Source organism: Myotis brandtii, unplaced genomic scaffold (genome assembly GCF_000412655.1).
Source record: "Myotis brandtii unplaced genomic scaffold, ASM41265v1 scaffold248, whole genome shotgun sequence".
In the NCBI taxonomy this organism is placed as follows: Eukaryota; Metazoa; Chordata; class Mammalia; order Chiroptera; family Vespertilionidae; genus Myotis; species Myotis brandtii.
In genome coordinates, this window is record NW_005359397.1 from 1915474 (window position 1) to 1927256 (window position 11783).

General features: G+C 49.1%; 1 protein-coding gene across 1 annotated transcript in view; it reads right to left on the reverse strand.

Annotated features, from left to right (window-relative positions):
• MOCOS (molybdenum cofactor sulfurase) overlaps nucleotides 1–11234 on the reverse strand; it is a gene marked incomplete at its 5' end in the record, with an annotated part of 43363 nt that extends 32129 nt beyond the window's left edge. The window contains 4 exons of the mRNA XM_014540587.1: nucleotides 2367–3014; nucleotides 3883–3949; nucleotides 6990–7079; nucleotides 11150–11234. Coding sequence (XP_014396073.1) covers nucleotides 2367–3014; nucleotides 3883–3949; nucleotides 6990–7079; nucleotides 11150–11234 — 890 coding nt within the window. The remainder of the gene's footprint in view (nucleotides 1–2366; nucleotides 3015–3882; nucleotides 3950–6989; nucleotides 7080–11149) is intronic.
• Nucleotides 11235–11783: the final 549 nt, after the last annotated feature.

Consider the following 11783-nt stretch of genomic DNA (forward strand, 5'->3'; position numbering starts at 1 on the left):
GGGAGCGGGCAAGGCGGGGGTAGTAGGAGATACAGTCAGAGGACTTCCACCCTGGATGAGCTAGAAGGGGCTTGAGGACCCTGAGCAGAGAGGAGTGACAGGATGGGGCCTAGACTTTGACAAGACACCTCTGGCTGCTGCAGAAGCGATGGGACAGCTGGGAGACACTGGGAGGTCCGCAAGCATCGGGATGACGGGTGGTGGCAAACGGCAGCCTGGTGCAAGTTGAAGCTTTCAGTGAGACTATTGTGTTCTGTATTTTAACCCTGTACGGATAAGGTTTGCTCAAAATATTGTTGCTGCAATATTAGTTTCCTTATAAAATGAATGGTAATTAATGGACATACAGAATTAGTGGATCAATAATAAACTACTAGTTGATTAACCACTAATGAATTTGGTACATAATTAATCTTTAATAAATTTAACATTATTTGCCAATAATGACTTGTTATTAATTGAGCAATAATAAATAACTATTTATTAATCAATAATTAATAGGCTCTTAGGGGGTTAAGGGGGTTGCTTGTTTTCATCAAAGATTAAGTTATCAAAGAGAAAAGATGAACAACATGGTCTAGGTAACATGTTCAAGAAACATGTAGGTTGTGTATTAAATTTCTTGAGTTCTAGTCCTAAGTTCACAAGAAAAAAATTCAGCTTGCTGGGCGTCTCGGTGTGGCAGCTGCCGTAAGACAACCCACCCAAATGGAAGGACAGTGGTCTGGGCCGGGCCAGCCCACCCACACCTGCCTGGAACGAGCTGCCCACTTCTCTCTGCCTTCACATGCCCTATTGGTTCAATAAAGTTTGGGTTGTCATGTTGTTCTGCCTTTAATTTATATGTTGTGCCTGTCTTTCTTTTCTCACTTAATTATGTTACACATTAACTTATCACACTTGTATTCAAAAGGTTTTACAGTAGTGTTTCTGTTTTAGAGTCCCCCACCTATGGGATGTTCTAAATAAAAGAGACATAAAATAGCCTCACAATGTATTGATGCCAACTCCATCTTGGTGCTTCACCTATTAGCGCTAAAATACTGTATCCTTTTAGAGAGCCACTTTTTTTAATTTTTAATCCTCACCCGAGGACATGCTTGTTGATTTGAGAGAGAGGGGAAGAGAGAGAAAGAGAGAAAAATCAGTGTGAGAGAGAAACAGCAATTAGTGCCTTCCCATATGTGCCCCAACCGGGGATCAAACCCACAACCTAGGTATGTGCCCTGACCAGGAATTGAACCTGCAACCTTTCGGTGTATGGGATGACACTGAACCAACTGAGCCACACCGGCCAAGGCTAGAGACCCACTTTATGGGAAAAACAGGAGGTGCAGAGATCAAGCCACATGCCCCTGCCCCCACGGCTGGGGTGTGTTGGAGTCGGGACTCACTCTCCAGCGAAACCAGCTCTGGGGCCTAGACACATGACCAAATCAAGCCACATGCCCCTGCCCCCATGGCTGGGGTGTGTTGGAGTCGGGACTCACTCCCCAGCGAAACCAGCTCTGGGGCCTAGACACATGACCAACAACTCTACTGCCAAAGCCACCCGCCCTCTCTGCAGGACCCTGGAGTCTGCACCTGGGTCTGTGGGGGATCTGACCCCCTTCCCATCCAGGCCCCAGGCCTTCTCAGACACCAGCAGGTGACCCAACCTGCCCCAACCCCGCGGCACCCCCTCCTGTTGGAACCAGCGGAACCCTGAGTTCCCAGCTACCAGTTTCGGCCTCTCACATCTGGGAAATTCCTGAGCATTAGCCAGTCGCCTGCCCTGCCACCTGGGAAAACCCCAGCAGAGGCCTGTGCCGCTGGATGCCAAGTAGCTGCCTGCCCTCCACTGTCCTTTGTACCGCACAGCGGGGCTCACAGAGGCAGCTGTTCACAGTGCCCACAAGCCTGGTAGCCTCTCGTTTAATTGATTCCTCCTATTAACCAGGGCCAAGCTGAGCTGATTCTAATCTAGCTGCTAAAAGCCAGCTATGCTGTCAACCTGTGTGCACGCTTGTTCAAAACCGTCCAAATCGCTGCTTTCATGGACACTCCTCACCAGCACTCTGTGCAAAGGCCTGGGGCCCCCCCCTCCTTCTGCAGTGAGGTCCTCTCACCTCTTCTGCGTGCAGCCCTCACCCGCAGCCCTTGTGCTCCCACCGCTAAAGGGGCCCCGCAAAACAGGAGCTGAGTTCACTGAGCCGTGGCCTCTGCCTCCCACATCTGAGCCTGCCGCCAGCCTCCGTCCCTGCCAGGAACCGCCAACCCTGACCCCAGTGGCCCAGCCCCCCCGACCCCCCTGCACAACCCTACAGGCTGCACAGCCAGCCCCCAGACTTGCTGGACTCTGCCCAGCCACTCCCACGCGAGGTGACCTTTCTGCCACCGACGGCCTGGGGATGTAGAAGTCTTCTCCCGCCAGGTATGCAGCAGCCGTGCCTCCTCCAAAGTAGGTTTTCCTCAGCAGGGGAGCCATCCGATTATGCACCAGCAGCGCCCCCAGGCCGGTGGGGAAGCCGAAGATCTTGTAGAAGGAGAGGGAGACGAAATCCGCCTGGTGCACCGACAGGTCCAAAGGGGAGGTGCTGGCGTAGGAGGCTGCGTCCAGCAACACGAACCACCGCCCGGGTGCGGGCGCGCTCACCGGGCACATGCGCCCCGACGTGACCTCTCCTATCCAGGACAGAGGGTACCTGGTGCCAGAGAAGTTACTCTGAGCCGGATAACAGAAGAGATGCGGAAGCTGGCAGTCGGGGTCGCTGGCGGTAGTACCCCGTTTCTCCGCCGACCACATGTCCTCGGGCCTGACCGGGATGGAAGTGACATTCCTGGCTGTGGCGACCACCCGCATGCCCACCACGGAGGTGTGGCTGTCGGTGAGGTAACAGAACAGGCTCCCGCTGCTCCCGGGGCCCCGGGACACCCACGGGAAGGCTTCCGCCACCAGTTTAAGGGCAGCCGTGCTCCCGGCGGTGAAAATCACGCTGTAGTCCTCTGGGGAGGCGTGGAAGTGCGCCAGGACCCTGGAAAACACAGCATCCGGCGGCTGGGCTCACTCGGCGCTCAGTGTTTGCAATGAGCTGCATTCCCGCTACACATGCACCTCTCTGCCTGAATAGCTAGAAGCAAACTCAGAGAGGCTCTGCCATGACCGTGAAGTCAGAGCAGGTGTGGGAGGAGATGACCAACGGATTAAACTGGCAAAATCACCTGGCCTCCCAAGTCCCCGCCCCCACGGAGGAGCTGAGAACCCACAGCTGCCTTCGCCTTAGTTGAAAACACCTCCCCCCTCCCCTTGGTCTACTCTGGCTCCATCATCAGTTTTAAGTCCCCAGCTTGTTTCACGTTGCTTTTTAATATTGGCAACCCAGTATCCTGTTCAAATTGGAAATAATTTGAAATTGTATCAATTCAAGTAATTTTAGGTACCACTTGGAAATTATTTACCGAACGCTAGTTACTACATGTGGAAAAATATAGAGCTGTTTCATGTGCAAATATTAGTAAAAAGGGGGATGAATAAAACAAGATGCCTAATGAAACATGAAAAGGAAAACCAGAGAAACTATTTTTATTCTCTCTAGAAACAAGACTTAGGACCTGTGTCACTCCTTATCACTCTGGTCCCCAGGAACTAGGGCAGCAGCCCAGAGCCACACACACACAGCGGTGCACACCTCAGCTGCCTCCCTGTGCTTCTGGTCGGCCCCCATTGGCCCCTGCTCACTCTCACCTTCCCAACCTCGGACCCTGATCTTTATCATTGTGTGTGTGGCCATTTAACTGAATGTGACCTTCCTGAAACCAATTCAGAGCCTGGGATGTGGGCAGGTGTAGGAAGCATGTCCATACACTAGGAGAGCCTGCTCCGGAGGGCGCCCCGCCGCTCACCTGTAGCGCACCTGCTCCACGGTGTCCTGGGTGAGCTTGCTGCTGATGTTCTGGCTGTGAGGGTTACCTGGAAGGTTACAAAGACAAAGCCATCAGTCACTCACTACTTATGGTCTCTCCTTTTCTGTTCATCCAAAACTCTCTCCTGTGGTTTCTCAAAAAGTTAAGCATAAAACTATTATATGATTCCACTCCTATATACTCAATAGAAATGGAAACATGTCCACACAAAGATTCATGCACAAGAATGTTCATAGCAGCTCTATTTGTAAAGCTAAATTCTGGGAACATAAATGTCAATCAATTGGTGAACAGATAGATAAAATGTAACATATCCATACAATGAAAAATTATTTGGCAATAAAGAGGAAAAAACTACTGACTATGTCATGCATGAACCTCAAAAGCATGCTAAGTGGGGGTGGGCTACAAGGGGTCAATGGAGGAAAAGAAAGGGACATATGTAAGACTTTCAACAATAAAGATTTTTTTTTAAAAAAAGACATCAGACACAGAGATCACATATTGCATGATCCACTTATATAAAACTAAAGGCCTGGTGCACAAAATTCATGCACGGGTAGGGTCCCTATGCCTGGCCGGCAATCAGGGCCAATTGGGGCCTTCCAGCTGCCAGCTAGGTAGGGCCTTCCTTCCCCCGCTGCTGGCTGAGGCCTTTCTTCATTCTGCGCCACCCTCATGGTCAGCACACATCATAGCAAGTGATCGAACTCCGGGTCTCCTAATCAAACTCCTGAAGGGACACACTTTGCAAATTAACCTTTTATATATATAGATGTCCTATGCCTGGCCGGCAATCAGGGCCAATTGGGGCTTTCCAGTTGCCAGCTAAGGCCTTCCTTCATTCTGCGCAGCCCCCTGGTGGTCAGCACAGGTCATAGCAAGTGATCGAACTTTCGGTCTCCTAATCAAACTCCTGAGGGGACACTTTGCAAATTAACCTTTTATATATATAGATGTCCAGCAAAGGCAACTGTATAGAGATACAGAAGTAGTAGATCAGTGGTGGCTTGGGGTAAGAGTGAGGGGACAGAGGCGGGCAGGTTGAGGGGGTGGGGGAGCATAACCTTTTATATATATAGATGTCCAGCAAAGGCGACTGTATAGAGATACAGAAAGTAGTAGATCAGTGGTGGCTTGGGGTGAGAGTGAGGGGACAGAGGCGGGCAGGTTGAGGGGGTGGGGGAGCAACAGAGATCAATTGTGAATGGGCATCAGAGATTTTATTGGGGGAATGAAAATATTCTAAATGATTTATAACTGTATAGAGATACAGAAGTAGTAGATCAGTGGTGGCTTGGGGTAAGAGTGAGGGGACAGAGGCGGGCAGGTTGAGGGGGTTGGGGAGCAACAGAGATCAACTGTGAATGGGCATCAGAAATTTTATTGGGGGAATGAAAATATTCTAAATGATTTATAGTGAGACTAAAAATCATTGAATTGTACACTTGAAATATGTGAATTTTATGGATATAAAATATAACTCAAGAAATCTTGCCCAGTCGGCATGGCTCAGTGGATGAGCATAGACCTATGAACTAGGAGGTCATAGTTCAATTCTCGGTCAGGGCACATGCCCAAGTTGTGGGCTAGATCCCCATCGTGAGGCGTGCAGGAGGCAGGCAATCAATGATTCTCTCTCATCATTGATGTTTCTCTCTCTCTCTTCCTTTCCCTTCCTCTCTGAAATCAATAAAAAAAAATTTTTTTTTAAACCTGCTAAACAAACAAAGCAAGTCAAACAAACAAGACAGGATCTAGGAAGAGCCTCTGGAACTGGAAGTCAGCCAATACGAGAACCTCTTCTACAAGTTTCCCAACAGGTGGCCAGCCTGCTAAACAAACAAAGCAAGTAAAACAAACAAGACAGGATCTAGGAAGAGCCTTTGGAACTGGAAGTCAGCCAATATGAGAACCTCTTCTACAAGTTTCCCAACAGGTGGCCAGCCCAGTTCTGTTCATTAACTCCAGGGAGCCAAGCTGCCTAGAAACTCAGCTGCCCCGACTGCCCCTGACTGCCCCAGCCCCAGCGCTTCCTGACAATGTGGCCTCAGAGTAATGACCTGCCTCCCCAGGCAGTTTCCTCCCTTGAACAGCAGGAGAGAACAGAACCTGTACCTGAGCTTGCCCTGAGGATGGAGAGATAATACAGATGAAGCATTTGGAACAGTACCTGAAGCACAATGAGTGCTCAGTACAGGTTATTATTATCATTTATTGTTATTATCATTACCATGGTTACACCTGCTACTACTGTTATTTCAACATCGCTTTCCAAAGTTATCTCCTGATCACATTGTGCTGCTGATCAATGCTTTCAGTGACTGGCCATCGTTTCTAGAATAAAGTTCAAACTCTACAGAGCACCTATAAGATACCTACCTACCTTTCCATTCATGCCTCCCTCTGAGTTCCTGGGCTGGTTCCTGAAACCACAGCAGGGTCCTGGCTCATTTGTTCCCTTTGCCCTTCTCCTGACTCTTCCGAGGGAATTCCTGCTCATCCTCCAGCATCGAGCCCACTCCTGAGGAAATTTCCCTGCAGCTCACACTGCCCACCTGCTGTCACTCTGCAGATCCAGACCCCATGGCCCAGAGGCCTTCGGTCCACAGCCCTTCACACCGTTGGTAATTTACATTTACTTGGGGGTCACTGACTTGAGGTCTTGCCTTGACTAGACCAGAGTCCGTGAAGGCAGGGACTGGTTACTTTGTGCCCATTTGCACCATGCCCCCGACACCAGAGTGGCTGACAAATATTTATGGAGTGAGTGAATGCATGCATGTTCCCCCTGTTGTCCCTCTCTGTGTACAGTGCCAGTCCCAGAAGCCATCCTACCACCAAATACAGCACCTTGTGCCCCTGTGCCTTTCCTCTGGGAGTAACAAACATGCCCCTGAGCCAGTAACCCCATCCTGGCAGCACGCATGTTGTAAGAAATGACATGTGTTTGCCTGCTTATTCAGCTCTGGGTCCCGGCTCAGTCCCAGTCTATTAACCCAACATTTATTAAGCAGAGACCCCTCCACTGAATGTAGTTGGCTAGCGCCCAATGCAAGAATCAGCGATGGTGTGTTCTTCTTTACCGTAAACATTCTCCAGGAGATCACGAGTGAAGCTCCTGAGCTGGCTCTCGGGGAACAGCGTGGCTCCTGCGTGGTCAAGGTAGACAGTTCCTGAGAAAAAGCACAGAATAAAGCTGTGGTTATTTTTCAGAGGTTTTCCACTCTTTGCACCTAGATCTGGTTTGTGTGAGCGTGAACAGTGCCCATGGCATTCGTTTGGGCGTAACATCAGGCCACTCCTCTCTCCCAGCCTCTCGATGTGCTTCTAAATCCAAGTGCAGACCTGAGCAATGGAAGAACTGCACTTTCAATAGTTAATGAGTCCTGACGTCTTCCTGACTAACCAGCTCTTAGGAACCTGGGAGTTTCTCACACAAAGGAGGAGCCCAACAGGTGGCTCTGGTTAATGACCCTAATGTTAGTTCACCTTCTGACTCACACCCTCTTTCGTGTTTCTGTGCAGCTTCCCCGGCCTGGAGACCTGATTCTGCTTTCCCTGGTGAATTCTACATCTCTCTAAAGCAGTGGTCTCAACCTTCTGGCCCTTTAAATACAGTTCCTCATGTTGTGACCCAAACATAAAATTATTTTCGTTGCTACTTCATAACTGTAATGTTGCTACTGTTATGAATCGTAATGTAAATATCTGATATGTAGGATGGTCTTAGGTGAAAGGGTCGTTCGACTGCCAAAGGGGTCGCGACCCACAGGTTGAGAACCGCTGCTCTAAAGCTTCCAGCGTGTCAGAGAACACTAGTAATTTACATGATCTTTCCAGCCTCTCACAAACAGAGAAAGGCAAATTTAGAGGTTCACCATCAGATGGTTAAGATCAAAAGGTTGGATAACTCACTGCATGGGTGAAGGTGTGGGAAAACAGGCTAGCTGGTACATGGCTGGTAGGAAGGCAAATTGGTACAACTTCTTTTTTAAAAAATATATTTTTATTGATTTCAGGCAGGAAGGGAGAGGGAGAGAGAGAGAGATGGAAACATCAATGATGAGAGAGTATCATTGATCGGCTGCCTCCTGCACGCCCCCTACTGGGGATTGAGCCCACAACCCAGGCATGTGCCCTGGATCAGAATCGAACCCGGGACCCTTCAGTCCACAGGCCAACAGCTCTATCCACTGAGCAAACCAGCTAGGATGGTACAACTTCTTTATGGACAGAAATTTGGCAATATTGGTAATACTTTAAAATGCAAACTCTCTGACCTATCAATTATTCTATCTTATAAATAACCGTGCTTTTATGAAATGGGCTGTCTATGAGGATATTCAGTTCTGATCTTTGTCAATGCAGCATTGTCTGCTATAGACAAAGATCAGAAATGACTTAAATGTTCATCACCATGTATTTAAAATAAAGGATTATTGTACACCCATCTAGTACTTTAAAAGTACTGATGCGGAACAAACTCTGAAACACATTTTCAAGAATATACAATGTAAATAGATGCATTCATTTTTCTTGCCTAACTATCCTGGCTAGAACCTCTGGTGCAATGTTGAATACAAGTGGTGAGAACAGACATCCTTGTCTTGTTCCTGACCTTAGGGGTAAAGCTTTCAGTTTTTCACCATTAAGTATGATGTTAGCTCTGCTTATTTGTTTATAGATGGCCTTTATCTGGCTAATTACATTTCCTTTTAGTCCTAGTTTATTGCATGTTGTTATCATGTAAATGTATTATCTAGTCCAGAAAATTATTGTTAAAGTAACATTCTCTTTAACTGAAGATCCAGTTACACAAAATTACACACCAAAAGAAAGGCTTTCATCCACCCAGGCACTGGGGAAGATGCTCGTGTGAAGCCCGGGACACATGTAAACCCTGAGGGGCTGCTGAGGCAGCACCACTTTGCCCACAGACTTCTGCAGGGCCAGGAAGCCATTTGGGAGAAGGCTGCACTGGGCTTTGGTCCAGAACCTCATGTTGCAAAACTAACTAGAGATCTAAATCAGCTAGAGATCTGCTCTTAGGAGGTCAGCCAGCACAGTGGCTAACAGTGCAGAATACAAGTCAACCAACCTTCATCGAATCCTGCTAGCCATTCTGGGTCCCTACTCCTTCATCTGCAAATGGGATGAAAGTTAAATAAGTTGGTGTATGACAGGGCCCAGTCCAGTGCCTGGCACACATGCCACAGGGTTCAGCTGTTCTTAGAAGAAGGCAAATTACCCCAAACCAACTGGCATTAGGTCTTCAAGACAGGAAATTCCAGTGTCTCTTCTGGGTCATGCTCTTTCAGCTCTCAGTTCCATCAATAGTGGCCATCAGCACCCTGAAGCTTCAAGAATCACTTGAACTATGTCTGCATATTGAATATGCTCCCTTCACCAAGACAAAGAAATTCCCATCGTATTGATTAGGCAAAATATTTCAGACTTGCCGAAACCGGTTTGGCTCAGTGGATAGAGCGTCGGCCTGCGGACTGAAGGGTCCCGGGTTCGATTCCGGTCAAGGGCATGTACCTGGGTTGCGGGCACATCCCCAGTGGGAGATGTGCAGGAGGCAGCTGATCGATGTTTCTCTCTCATCAATGTTTCTAACTCTCTATCTCTCTCCCTTCCTCTCTGTAAAAAATCAATAAAATATTTAAAAAAAATATTTCAGACTTGAAGGTTAAGCATTTAATTATCCAGAACTACCACTTAACCAGACCAATTCTCAAGCCTGCAGAAAATCTATGGGGTGATGGGGAAGGAAGAGGACGTAAACGTTATATTATTTTGGCTTGTTTTGTTTGTTTGATTTTCCTCAGCCCTATGAGGGGGTGAGGGGGAGTGGAAATGTTCCAAAACTCCTAGTGGTGGGAAGGGTGAGTTTAGTCCACAAAAGCCTACTTCAATCATAATGTAGAGAAAATGCTGGGAACTTGCACTAAGTAGATAAATAGATAAATACATAAGGATGCACACAACGCTACCACAAGTGCAGAGAGTCCCCAACTTATGATGATTTGACTTAACAATTGTTTTTTACTTTATGATGGCATGAAAGCGATACACATTCAGCAGAAACCATACTTTGAATTTTGATCTCCTCCTGGTCTATTGATATGCAGTACGATCTTCTCTTGTGATACTCAACAGTGGTAGCGAGCCGTGGCTCCCAGACAGCCATGCCATCACGAGGGTGAACAACTGATGCCCAACTGTGGGTTAATGCAAGTGTTCTGAGCACGTTCAAGGTAGGCTAGGCTAAGCTATGGCGCTCGGTAGGTGTATTCAATGCATTTTCCACTTATGATATTTTCAATTTGTGATGGGTTTATCCAGAGGTAACCCCACAGTAAGGGTAGGAGCATGTGTGCAGTAGATGATAAAGGGGCTCTGAAGCCCAGCCTGAAATCCTGGCTGTCACATCCAAATTATGAATTTGAAGGGGGATGTGCTATTCCTTAAAGGACAAGAGTGAAACAAGGAGGTGCCCAAAGAACACAGCTCTACTTTTGGGGGGGGGGGGGGTTGGGGTCAGAGCTGGAGGAGAATAAGGTGCTAAAATAATTACTGACTGAATTGCTACAGTCTTTGGGACTTGCTTCAAATGGAAGGGTAACCTCCCTCCCTCCCTCCCTCCCTCCCTCCGCACCTGTGGGTGTTCAGTGTACCAGTCTATTTCAGTGGGTAGGAGATTTCTAGAATAAAAACGCTCAGGGATAGAAGGTGGAAGCAGAGGGACAAGGGCTGTCTGTCTCCCGCAGGTGAATGTGCAGCTCTCAATGGGGAGTGAAGCAGAAGGCCCGCCTTCTGCCCGAGCCTCCCCCCTTAACTACAGACTGGGACACTCAAAAAGCAGGCCACACCCCTCAAAGCCCCCAAAGGGGAAAAAAAAGTCACTAACTGAAACCTCAGCAAATAACCCAAAGAGCTGGAATCAGCTACCCGATTAATGAAATGTAAATCGTGGTTGGTGTCCTGCCACAGGGAGGCGCAGTCACCAAATGTTCACCAAAGCAACAAGTACACCCCAAATCCGGGTGCCGGCACCACGACCTGCCACTGAACCTGAACCTGAGGACCAGCCCTGCTCAGGGCTCCAGGAAGCCCCTCAAAGGTCTCTAGCAAAAGGGTCAGTCCTACCCTGCGGGGCGGGACGAGGCGGGGGCGCCCGCCTTGCAGTAACGCGCTGGGAACCGCCGCAGGGCCGGCTTGGGGTTGATTTCACACTTACCCAACCTGTTCCACCTTTCTGAACTCAAAGGCACCCCGACCTCGTGTCCGATTTCCAGCCTCGCCTTGCACCCAGCGCTCAAAGTTTACAGTTTGCTAATTCTTCCAGCCCCGCAGCGAGCTGGGGGGCAGAGGCCTTGTTCAAAAATGAGAAAAAGGAGGTTTCGAAAATAAAAGCTGCCTGTGAGCTATCTCAGCGGACAGGAACGCAGCTTTGGGGCGGGGGACCCTGCCCAGCGGCCTCAGCCTCGGTCTTCCAGGCGCCCTGACCGCCCACGCGGCGCTCCGCTGCCCCGGGGAGCATCCGACAGCCGCGGCCACTGGACATTCCTGCGTTTTGCAGCCCCGCTTCCAGCTGGACCTTTAGAGTCGGCAGCCTCGACGGCAGAACCCTGAGCCCTGTTCGCGGAGGGTGGGGACCGGTGGAAAGGGTCTAGGTTGGCTCGATACCCCTGGAAAGTCTAAGGAGCAAGAGCAGCAAGAAGTCCCGGGGCTGCAGATGGGACCTCAGGGAGCCGTGTCCACGCAGCAGACGCGTGGGCATGTCCCTCCAAATCTTTCCATTCAAAATGCGCCCCAAACTAAGAGTTTTCTGCCATCTGGAGCAGAAAACTCCTTAGAAGCCGCGTGTCCCC